The following is a 12,499-nucleotide window of genomic DNA, read 5'->3' as shown; positions in this document are numbered from 1 at the left end:
AAAAAAATCACAGACACACTCAACTGAATATCACACAATTAATACGATATTAGCTTTGCAAGTACAGTGGAGTGGACTGAGGGGTTACGCGGGCAAATATCTCGGTAACCCAAGGGTTGATTGGGATGATTGACACCTCTATCGATCAATCACAGTCGGAGGAATCGAGGGGTGGCACCCAAATTCCCCTTAGAAACACCAATGATGGACCAGAAGGAAGTAAATCCGTAGATAGTATATTGAACGAAGAACACACACTCCACTCTAAAACCCCTCTGTCTTTATGTAAACAACCAGGAACTTGCTGAGCATAGGGGTTGATGACATAAGCAGCGTTTTTTCCAGCAGGAAATTGATTTTTGGGAGATTTTTGACCAAGGAAAGTAACTCTCTGGCTTTTAGCTCACGGAGTTTTCGTCATACGACAAACTGTTTGTATGGCTGGCTGTTTTTGCCATTTTTGTTACATGCTCATATAATTGCTTGGAGTTTGACTTGTGTTTCATTTAGGTGGCAATGCTGGTAGAGTCTTTTAGCCGCGTTTCTTCCCGTCCTTTTGGTATGCTACATGTTAGGATTGGCACATCCTACTGTGTGCATAGATCGCCTGTACTGCACTTATTCGCGTTGCCCCCTGTACTCGTATGGAAGAGGTCAATATGATATTAGCTTTGCATTTGTTACAAGTACAGTGGTAATGAACTTGAGGTACCGAAATTCAGACGGAGTCCATTTACTTGACAAGACTATAAGTACTAAATTACCTAAAAGCAAGAGCTGTTCTTTCAGAGCCAACTAATTACTGGTGGTTAGACTGCAGCATGCTGTCAGTTTCACCGAGTCTCAACAGTAAGCATTTGGTGCCATAGCTGACTTAGCACATCTCAAACACTACTAAAATGTTGGGCTGAGTGAAAAATATTGCCCCAAGAGGGAGACAAAGGTTCCTTTTGGCTCGGCTGAGATTCCAACATGAGGAATAAAAATTAACCTACTAGAAATACAGACCCACTTTCACCATTCCTAATATGTAACCTATGAAACATAAGCACACAGTGGCTTACAACAACTGCTCGACTTAACACAGTTGAAGTGAATAATAGACTCAGGATATTTCCACCTGATATTGTGTTAATCCATTTCCCAACAAACCACAGGCATTGCATTCATGAAGTGTAAATCTTCTTGGGTCACATGATGAGTGCCTACTTGTAAAGGTCAGGCTGAGGCTGTTCACACTCGATGGTGGCATTGAGAGATTCCAGATCCCTCCCTGTGTCTGGCACGGTGTAGTGTGTCTGGACAGAGGGAAGAAGCGAAGTTTAGCTTTCGCTTGTCTCACATAAACACACAATGAGTCAGAGATAGCTGGATGAATGTGAACAAAAAATAAATAATAAATATACAACTTCACTAGAAAATAAACTAGAACACACTTAGGTTTCAGGTTTAGTCATTCAAGCCAAAGACAAGCACGGCCCAATCTTACTTTATGGTTGGACTCTCCATCCAGACTCGCTGTGGTGACAAAACACGTGTCATCGTCTCGGCTCGTCTGCAACAGTATCAAATCACAGGGAAAGGTCTCGTCTTCTTCCACCTGCACAACATCTCCAACCTGAGCAAAGGAAATAAACATGTAAATATTTTTCAACATCACAATATTTTTTTTGCTTCTTTCCAACTATTATTATGAGCATTTTATGATTCTTATACTCTGTTTTGCTTCTGACAATTAATAAGTAAGGCGTCTCTCTTTGGGTTGCTAAAACAATGTTTGCTTCAGCTCTTAACCCTAACACACTAGGAGGTCACTTTACAGTTGTTACAATTGTGTGAACCGTGCTGACAGCAGCTGTGAACAGCTGTGTTTTGGTTTTGACAGCTGGATGTCAAATATCAGCGGCGTCCCTTAGAACGGGTCGGCCTTTGGCACAACTATGTGGTTCATGTGAAAAAGAAAAATAATAAAACATTTTTAATAACTATACTGATTTCAAAGTATTCTTTACTACCCTCTGCAAATAGGTAAAAAAAAAATACAACACCCTGGATATAATAATTACCGAGACAAGCATGTTTGAACATCTAATCAGTTCAGTAGACAGAGCACGGTCTCCCCCTGTGCATGAATTTCACTCTCTGTCATGACAAGCTGCCAGCATATTATCCCTAGCCACGTCTCTAAGGAAATATTTATTCCAGTGACGCATAGACGTGGCTGCTGGTGAAAAGTACCTTGATCTTCTCGCTCTCCTTCCGTATTCTTCTGCCGTCCTCGATTACTGTGACTGGATACTTGTTCACCTCATTGTCAGCCTTGTGCCGTAGCCAGTCCTCGTAGCCCTACAGCAACATTACAAAATCAGAATTCCGTTACGGTCCAGATGAACTAATAGGTTATTTATGTTGTTTTTGTGGAATGAAATGTGACAAGACTTGGCATACGGACATACACACAGGATCGACTGGAGCTCCCACCGGTAATAACGGATGACAGGGAAACATTTATGCGTACAATACAATCTTTACACTTAGTTTCATCTTGCAGCAGCACTGCACCGGAACAGTGCACCACGGAAAATACTGAGTCTGGTCAAAAATAAATAAATAAATAACACAAAAACAAAAAATGCATGGGGCTGCAGCAGCGTAAGGCACAAAGCCTAATGTATACTTCATAAGTACTTAAAGATAGTGATGGAGACAGAGGCAATGGTGCAGAGATGCAGAAAGAGACAAACGTGTGTGCCAAGGTGGAGCTTGGTGTAAACGGGAAATTTGTTGGAAGGAGAGAGAGAGAGAGAGAGAGAGAGAGAGAGAGAGAGAGAGAGAGAGAGAGAGAGAGAGAGAGAGAGAGAGAGAGAGAGAGAAGTCTGCTGCAGAGAAATGATACCAGTTGGATGAAGGGGGTTAGAGAAGAGGAGAGGATTCCACGAACGGCTCTCAGTTGAACTACACACTTCACTTCAGTCTGAATAATAGGGTCGAGCAGATCGCTGTGGTTTCCAACTTCAAAGCCTGTGTTATCAGTGCATCCCATATATTTTCAGAAGGAAGTCCACCCACCGTATATTTCAAAGACACAGCAGTCACACCTTAGAAAAAAATGCCAAACCTGAAACAATACATCTAAAGCTAGGATGTAGTAGCAATGCAGTCACAGAAATAGACACCACCCCTCTGCTCTCACTCTCCGCACATTAATACAAAACACAAAGGAAGGGTGTTTTTTTTTTTTTAGCTTGTTAAACGTCAATATTTTTTGGGTTCTTTGCTCCATATAAAAAGTTTTTTAGTTTATCGACAAAACAAGACATATCATTTCGAGGTTTGGGAAACACCGATCGACAGTTTCATGAAATGTATCAAGAATCGACAGATGAATCAAATGTGAAAAGAATGGTTAGTTGCAGCCCTAGTGTTATTGAGATCTGTTGAATCTGTATCACCACAGTATTGAATGACCTGCTCCGTGTACAGATCAGCCATAGCAATAAAACAGGCCACTGGATTTAGGTTTTGTGTATTTTATTGAACTGGAAAACAAACAAGTGAAGTGCATCGCTATCTTAACTGTATTATCAGGTCAGTGCAGTATAGACTATAGTTCTTTGCACAGGTCACACTTGACGCAACAATAGTAAGTTGTCTGTTTTTAGGGTAGATGTGAAAAGCATTCACATAAATGGCCTTGGCAAACAAGCAGCCAACTTATCTGTGCCTCTTTGGCCCTTCCTTTGTGGGAACTGCAGAATTGTTGCTTGTAAAATCTTAAATCGAAGGTCAATCCTCCCTGCTGCCGTTAGACCACATGTGACATGTTACTCATCCAAGTGCAATAGAACATTGTCATTTTACACAAGTGCAATATTTTTTTTTCTACTTTTATGAGCTGCTTTAACAAGTGAATTTCACCCACTGTGGCGCCAATAAAGTTTTATCTAATCTAATCTAATCTAATCCCATGTGCAATATCACAAGTGCAAACCTAGTTTACACTGGCAATATTAAGACCATACTGTGTATATTCTGGTTTCTTGTATAGTAAATTATATTTTTATAATTTTAATAGTCAATAGTCAACTTCTTTATTGTACATTCATAGATTACCTTAACTGTCTCTGCTGCTATGACACCGTGTACATTTCTCCATTGTGGGACTAATAAAGGATCATCTCATCTTATCTTATTTTATGAACTACCTTGGCTAATCTCTATTCTCCGCGTCAGGCATCTACAAACTGCCTCAGCTCTCCTGAATATTTTTCTCAGCTCGCTAGATTTTCAATCACTAACACACACACACACACACACACACACACACACACACACAAGGATATTGGCGTGTCTCTGGGAAAATGCAAATTGGACAGGCAATGGCAGGTTAGGAGAGAGCGACAATAAACAATAAAAAGGAGTTTGTGTGACACCTCGTGTGGCAGCGGCTTACCTGCTTGATGGCCGTTACGGTGATCACAAAAAATAAGGGTAGGCCACTGGTGACTGGGCTGGTGGGAGTGTCTACTATCACCTATGGAGGAAAAAGAAATATCAAGTTAACACTCGGGCAACAGTGTGACCTTCAAACTGAAAAGCCACTCAATACGTCACTTATAAACAAATGTTTTACTGTGGCACATGTGTGCGTCTGTGGTTATAGGAGGAGAATGTGGTTAGGGTTTAGAAGACGGGGCTCGGCCTCTAAATGCCGGGTGTAGTCCGTTTCTTGCGAGATGTTTCTCCTGCTCCCTGAATGTTTTGAGGGTATCAAAGGATTTCGTTTATTTTGAGGGACGGGGGCACGCAGTGTGTGTGTATTTGTGTATAATAGGGGGTTAAGTAGAGATAATAGTGGTAAGTACGGGACCTGTGATCAGGTAATCCCAAACAGTTCAGGGACAGTTCAGCCTAACCAAGGCTGAACAGCTAGTACACAAAAGGCCTTGAGTGTTGGCATAATATGACTTAAATAAGACGGATTTAGTGTGGCATTTCTGAGGCTGCAGAATGCAGGCTAGTCTTCCCACTGAGCCAGAGTGTGAATTACAGCTCACACAGGCAGGACACATTAAGCTGACCAGGAGAATTAAACGCTACCAGACAGAAATCAGCTCAAGTAAGAACGGGCAATGCTTCATCGAGTAATCTCCAGTGTATTCCTCACCTGTGCTCTGACTGAGAATGAAACAAAAAATGCTGCTTGCTCAATGATCGCACAGTCTGTAACAATACAAATGTATACACACACACACACACAAGCATGTATAAGGGCGGTCGGCTGCGAGCCTATCCGAGCTTTACTGTGATTATAATTAACTACGGGATAAATCAATTACAAGGCAGCGACGGACTAGTGTACATCGACCACATTGGAGGAGTGCAGATTCAGAGGAGAGTCTGCATTATATTTGTAGTAGTTAACAATTCCACGGAGACAGGAGATAAAATAACAATTCTGCTGCAGTCGACTTGTGTGCTGTGAGCCAGAGATGAGAGTCTACTGTGTATCAAAACTGTGGAGCAAACACTTACTACACCTGGCTGGTGCACTGATATACCGTGTTGTTTTGGTCTCATGAGAAAAGCGACGTTAACCCCAATCATGCTCGCACTCCAATGTTTGGCATGATCATTTTTAAGCCTGAGAAGTGGTGAACGGCAGAGGAAGGTAATGAGGCAGCACATTTTTTTTTTCCCCTTTACAAATGTCTTGTGGTATAAATGGAATGAAATTCGCCGAATGACAGAAAGAAAAACAGCAACTACCGAGAGGGCCGAGGACAGCGTGTCCTTCTGGTGCAGCAGCCAGATGGCCAAACTCACAGAGCCAACTTTCAGCCTGAACGTTGTTTGATTTTGATAAGTCTTTGGCACTTTCAGGACAGGTTTCTTTTGGCAACTGTTCAACTGGAGACTATAAAAAGAGAAATTACGGCGGTGGCTTTTTTTAGTATCTGTTCATCAACGGCGATTCTAAAAAGAAAACACTTTAATGTCTCACTCCGGGATCGTCTTATGAACTCACATAACTGTGTCAAGGACAGCCGTGTAACACTAACTCTAACAGCGATCCCGTCCCCGTTTATTAGTGCCGGTTCACAATAATCAGCAGAAAGTTTTCAGATGGTTAACACGACCCTTTCTCCTTGGCATGAAATGAACATTTCAACAAGAAAATCCCAGCATGAGGAGAACTGTGCTGATCCTGATATGCTGGTGAGATATCAGGGCAGCAAAGCGGAGCAGCACAAAAGCCTCTGAGCCAGGAAGTGTGTCAGAGTGAGTGACAGACAGCAGGTCCTCGGGCTTCCAGGGCGGTGCTGCGGGCACTCGCATCCTCCTAACCCTTCACCCTCTCCATTTGTCTCGCGTCACTGTTTCTCTTGCCCTCTCTCTCTCTCTCTCTCTCTCTTCTCATTCGATCAAATTCAAGCAAAGACACGCAGGGCTATTTATAGTAGAGTGGTGCTTTTATACCAGCCAGTGTCTATTTGTGGCACTCAGAAGTACAGAGGGCTTCCTGCCTGCTGACGTCAGCAGTGCAACGCTGCAGAGATTTGGGGGTGCGGGGGGTTGCGGGAGGGGCCACAAATGACAAAGAGAGAGAGATAAAACAGAGTTTGATGATGCATGACATTTAGTCGTTGAAAGACCATTTGCATGAAGCCTCTCGGGGGACGTCAGCGGATTTATTTGTGTATGTGAGATATGAGAGTAAAATGAGTGCACACTATATGTACTTGTTTTGTTTTTTTTACCCGCCCTCATCTGCTCTCTCCTAATATAATGCATGAGGAAAAGTGAATGGCTAGGATGAGGAGCCGCTTGAAGAGAAGCTGGATTAGTGGAGAAATGCCAACCACGCTGCAGCTTGGGTAAACAACATCAGCAAACCACGGACACCCACTGAGTCACATTTCACATGCACACGCACATTCATACTTTGTGTTCTCACACACAAACACACACACACACAAAAATCTACACAGCACGCATCCCACTCTAACAACACTTGTGTGCACACACAGCAATAGGCAGTTTAGTGCGAGTGGTGCAAACAAGCTCGGTGGTTTCCTCCCACATACAGTAAGTGTGCTGCATTAGCTCCTTGTAAACTCCTCAGCTGATGAACAAACGGCACTTAAATGTGCATCCATTTGCTGAGAATCATATAGAGTTTAACAAACTGAGTGGAAAATAAAGGCTTTAAATACAGGTGGAAGCAATATAATAACTGTGAGAGGAAGAGAAGTAATTCAACACACTTATTATTATTATATTATTATTATTATTATTGTTATTAATAATGCTATTTTTTTTTTTAGATATGATACGTGTGCAGTGGAAACCCCGAGTGGAAACAAAGGCCAAGGGGAAAAATAAACACAGCGACTGATCTGCCATTGACGGAGAATGACGGTAGCAACTCTGATATTTGTCAGTTTAGAATGCTGCTGCACTTCTGGAGGCAGTCACTATGTGAGTTAAGTCTGTCAGTATGCAACTAGAGAAAAAACATTCAGGTCCAGGTCCACCACCACCACACCTGTTTCTACTAGTTTAGGTTATTGATAAAAGGAGAAAGGGTAGATTCCATCTCCATGGAAAGAGGACGTGAAAGGAGAGTTGTATTTTAGTCAGCGCCAGCTCACAGTTTCCACTTAGGAGAAAATGATAGCGCACACACACAACAGAAGATAAAAATGACAAAAGATCATTTTTAATTACTATACGAGACCTTTTCCTTTCATAGAAACACAGACGTAATTATCATATAAATGTTTCCATCGGAAAATGTTCCTTCTTGCCTTTTAATCCAGAATATGTAGTATTACCTTTTCTTACCTTAATATATATATATTTTTTTTTCTCAACAGATTTGCATACATCATTTTTCAAACCTTGACATAATACCCTGTGTATGTTTTTCGTAATCTGAATAAGACACTTTGAAATAGCTTGTCCTTACCTGCACCAGGAAGATGATGAGGAAGTAGAAATTGGCAATTCTTCTAAACTGTTCAAACAGGTTCTTTGGTAGAAAGTTCCATACTGTATACTGTGAAAAAAAAAAAGAAAACATGCATGTAAGTCACATGAACAGGTATTACTCTTTAACTGTGTTAGCTGCTGCTGCTGGAAAGAGCCAAGAGGTGTTCAATAGTCATTGACTCCTACGTGTATGAATTCAGTTTGAGCGACGGAAGAGAACAAGGTAACATCAGTAGGCTGGAGTCTCTGTTATTTATAAGCAGAGACTTTAATTTGGATCTCTTCAAAATTCTGAGCAAAAGAATTCATCAAGGTGATGACTGTTTCTGTATGTGTTGTTCTTTTTTAAGTGGCTGTGACTGCCGATACCATCAGGGCTACGGCATCACAATTATCTACTTAAATCCCTGGGCGACAGCTCGACAATATCTCGCAAGCAACTTTGTGCCACTGCCGCCAAACAAAGTATCGGGGTGAACAACACACACACTCATCCAAGCACGTTCACAGAGAAAGAGCAATAAAGCACTGCTTATGAAGGGGGAGAGTGTTGAAATGCAGTGGTAGCAGAATAATCCATCCCATTTTGCCAGAGAGGAAAAAGAAAGAAAGTAATGAGATTGGGGTGGAGAGGTGGGGGTGGCTGTGGTGAGGTGATGTAGAATGTAGAAACACAAGCAAGAGTGGGAAGACAGAGATCGGTCATTGTACAGTGCAACAGGATGATTGAGAGCAGAGACATGGAGGAGCATAAACACTACGGTCGGGTTAATTTAAGACTGTGTTCCCTGACGTACAGGCAGGAGCCAATTAATAGGCCCATCTGCACTGGGACCCTCTGCATCAATATAAATGAGGGGTGACGTGTAACAAGAGACCAATACAAATCAGTAATCTGTAATAAAAGACACATTATACGTTGGTGTATTAAAACCATATCAATATAAATGTGCTATGAACCAATCTCTGTCCTGTCTTTTAATGTGATGAATCAGAGTCTGGACATTTATTTCTTTGCACTGGCACAGAACATTGAATATTAGTACCTTTCTTGGGCTTTGCTAATACTAACTTTGCTCGGTCCCCAGCTTCTTATGCTTCACACACACTCAACTGCACCTGTCTCTCACTCTCTCTCGCTCAACCAGTTACTCAGTACACACACTTATATACACAAACAACATGGCCCAACACAAGAAGGGTAATAACAGTCTCTGTGTCTCATGTGTCTCTCAGGTGTCCTTAACCACCTTCATTTCATTCACCACTTGACTCAGGCGAAACTGAGGCCTTATCCACTTGTCTTACCCTGTAAGATCTTTTCCTTTTTCATTCTAAAATGTATAAAGCACTACATTGATTCAAGGAATGCTACAAACGACTCTAAACACTATAAACGCCTCTAAACACTAGAGCCATATTGTATCGAAAAATGGAGAATGAGACATTGAGGATGCACATAAAGCATGCACGCTGTGTATAAACTTAAAAATAAAGCTTAAGTATAAGTATACATTATAATGTAAACAGTCACAGAAACAGAGACAGAATGAATCAAGCCAAAGGAAATTAAATAAAAGTTATCATTTAGCAAACTCCAAACACAAGAAGACAAAGATGATTTGCGACAGCAAATGAAAGCGAAAGAGAAAGATGGGACTGTTACATCATCGTTTTCCCAATGAAACGCTTTGGTTGAAAACACAAAAACCTAAGGGTGGTGTGTTGAGATTTTCCCACTCTGTGACCAGTTTTCCAAAAATAGCTTTTCAGTGCTCCCAAAACACTGGTTCCATGTGGATTTAAAAAAAAAAAAACTAAAGCAGATTCTCCTGAACTCATTTCAGCATTTCAACAACCTGCATTGTACATAATGGATACCTTTCTCAATGACTCTTTAGAAAGGTATCCAGCCTTCAGAGGGCTATAGGAGTTAGTCAGAACTGAAGAAGCCTCTTGGATCAGAGGTAAAACAGCTTCAACTTATCTAAAGCAAGGCCAGTTGCCTATAGCTAAAGTCCTTAACATACAACAAACCTGGCTAAGAACCTTCTCAGATAAAACATATTCTGATAGTATTTTTGTCTCCTTTTTGACTAAATTTGTGCCATTAGAGAAATTGTAATATTTATTCTCAGTGTTAGAGAGGCTTTGCAAAGTAAATAAATTACTGGGTGGGCTACAAAGAGTTCAAGATTATCTCTGTTTCCCCCTTTTTCACTCAACTGCACCTGGGCAAGGGTGTGTCACTTTACATTAGACTTTAGGCCGTCTGTGGCGATGTAATAAACACAACAACACATAGGTAGTTCTGTAATTATGCTTGTTTTAATGTGTCAGAAAATGGAAATAAACTATGTCAGATTTAGGTCTTTTTTGAAATAGCAATTGAGGGTAAGCAGTGATACCTTTATGGATTGGGCTTATTTGGAACAGAGCTCATGGGGATGCATCCCTCCATTGGAGGGAAGGGTGTGCACCCCTAATATAAATCCTATTGTTGTCTTTCTCTCCATCATTTTCACCCCTTCATATTCAAAAGTCTAGCCAGCACAACACATGCCCAAGCCAGCTGCTGACACAGGGCTGAGGGGTGACATTTAGACAAGTGGGGTGCAATCTATCACAGCCCAGAGGGAAAACAAACAAATTGCCCACCCTGCTAGTACATTAATAGCACCCATGCATTTCAGCCCAGTGACAGACGAATAATCACCCTCTGCTGGGAGAGTGAAGACAAGCATGTGGACAGTCAGTGGGAGGAGGGATACAGAAAGGACGACAGTTTGTTCTACAGTCCAAGTGTTAGATAGAGAAGAAAGTGTCTGAAGGCAGTCGACATGAAAAAACGAAAGAGAGAGAAAAACAAAGTGTGGGAACATTCATCTTGACATTCAGTCACTGTGAAACCCTGGTATTTGCATGAGACAACATTCAGACCTGGAATAACATCTGCTCTGAGTGATAAGATCATAAATGAAACACAGGCATGAACGCAAGGGTGTGTCGAGGAATGCAGCTTCACTTCCAGTCACTCAAGCCATATTTACAAAGTAGTCTTGTACACAATCCACATGCAACTGGATTCTTTTACATGTGTGAACCCATATTTGTCCACAAGATGAACTAAAGCAAGCCTACTCTACTGACGTTGTCTGATCCAATACAGTTTCATAAAGTATTTTTACACTTCCTAGTGAGTGTTAACACCAGGTCTGAGAGAGGGTGCTTCTTACCTTGGAGGACACAATCCTGTTGTCACAGAACTTGGGAGGAATGATGGCATCATTGGTGGATCCTGATCGATGACCAACATAGATTGTCCTACGGTCTGCTATTCTCTCATCTCTGCCAAGCTAGAGGTGGAAGCCAAAGAGAGGGGGGTGGACATGAGAAGGGACAAAAGCAAAAAGCAGAAATGTCAGTTAGTTTGGCTGATTCTCTCGCTACTTGAACAGTGATAAGACGCTGAATCAGGCCAATCAAACACAACAAAGCCTAAAATGTCTGAATCATAACGGAGGTATTATCAATCATAAAAATACAACTTTTGTTTCATGGTCCATTGTTGTTTCAGATTCAGCAAACACACAATGATCACAAAAATCCATTCTGAAAAGGGTTACATTCCCCAGAGAGGTCAAGAATTAAAAGATTAGATTTTCTTCTACGGTGGTACAGAACAATAAAAGATTTGAAAAAGCACCCTGATGGCAAAATGTTGAGTACAAGCCAATAACTCATGAGGGGGAAAAGAAAATGATGGCAAGGGCCACCGGGCCAAAATGGTGATTGGGCGTGAACTCTCACTTAATTTCTTCTCTCCCAGGTGGTCACTCATCAATGACAAGCAATGAGTGTGGGCAGCTGGGCGAAAATGCTCCCCTTAGATTTACAGGTTGAGCTACATGATGTAGTTGTGATGTGTACACCAGCAAACAAATATCTATCTATCTATCTATCTATCTATCTATCTATCTTCCTATATATACACACATACATATTCAGACACTAAGCCTTAGTGTCTGAATCAGGAGCTAGAGACACTCTGGGCTCCCCTCATTATTATGTAGCTGAAGCATTCCTCTTCCATAAATGGTAGCTAGGGTGAATCGTAAAGGAAGCCAGTGAACCAAGGTTGTTGTCATAGTATTTCAGGAGCTATCCAAACATAAATAAATAGATAAATAAATAACACAGGAGAGCAAAAATGAAACCCAGCTTGGTTTCTTTCCTTTTTGAGTTGAACACATTTCCCACACTGTGTGGAAACAAGTGGGTTTATTGTCCTGTGCATATGGTAACCTGATGCTCACTACTTAGACATCATGCAAGTCACACGTTAACATTCTTTTGATCAAAAGTTGATAGTTCTGAGTACATCATCAGTTCATGTCTAAATGTGACTTCCTAATGAAATAAAGGTAAGAAAAAATGTGTGACTGGATAGACAAAGAAAGACAAGCAGGCATTGAGCAGATCAATGCTGTGCACACTGCTCTAG

General features: G+C 41.4%; 1 protein-coding gene across 5 annotated transcripts in view; it reads right to left on the bottom strand.

The window, feature by feature from the left end:
* The window catches only part of atp11c (ATPase phospholipid transporting 11C), a 40,505-nt gene that overhangs the window by 15,104 nt on the left and 12,902 nt on the right, over nucleotides 1-12,499 (bottom strand). For all 5 annotated transcript variants that reach the window (XM_058649389.1, XM_058649388.1, XM_058649392.1 and 2 more), the window contains exons 2-7: nucleotides 11,232-11,351; nucleotides 7,973-8,062; nucleotides 4,454-4,534; nucleotides 2,239-2,346; nucleotides 1,490-1,618; nucleotides 1,210-1,298 (exon numbers count right to left, since the gene is read on the bottom strand). In XM_058649389.1, the coding sequence (XP_058505372.1) occupies nucleotides 1,210-1,298; nucleotides 1,490-1,618; nucleotides 2,239-2,346; nucleotides 4,454-4,534; nucleotides 7,973-8,062; nucleotides 11,232-11,351 (617 nt within the window). The remainder of the gene's footprint in view (nucleotides 1-1,209; nucleotides 1,299-1,489; nucleotides 1,619-2,238; nucleotides 2,347-4,453; nucleotides 4,535-7,972; nucleotides 8,063-11,231; nucleotides 11,352-12,499) is intronic.

This window comes from Solea solea, chromosome 14, assembly GCF_958295425.1.
Source record: "Solea solea chromosome 14, fSolSol10.1, whole genome shotgun sequence".
NCBI lineage: Eukaryota > Metazoa > Chordata > Actinopteri > Pleuronectiformes > Soleidae > Solea > Solea solea.
The sequence above is the reverse complement of the archived record's forward strand: the minus strand, read 5'-3'. Positions and strand labels throughout refer to the sequence as shown.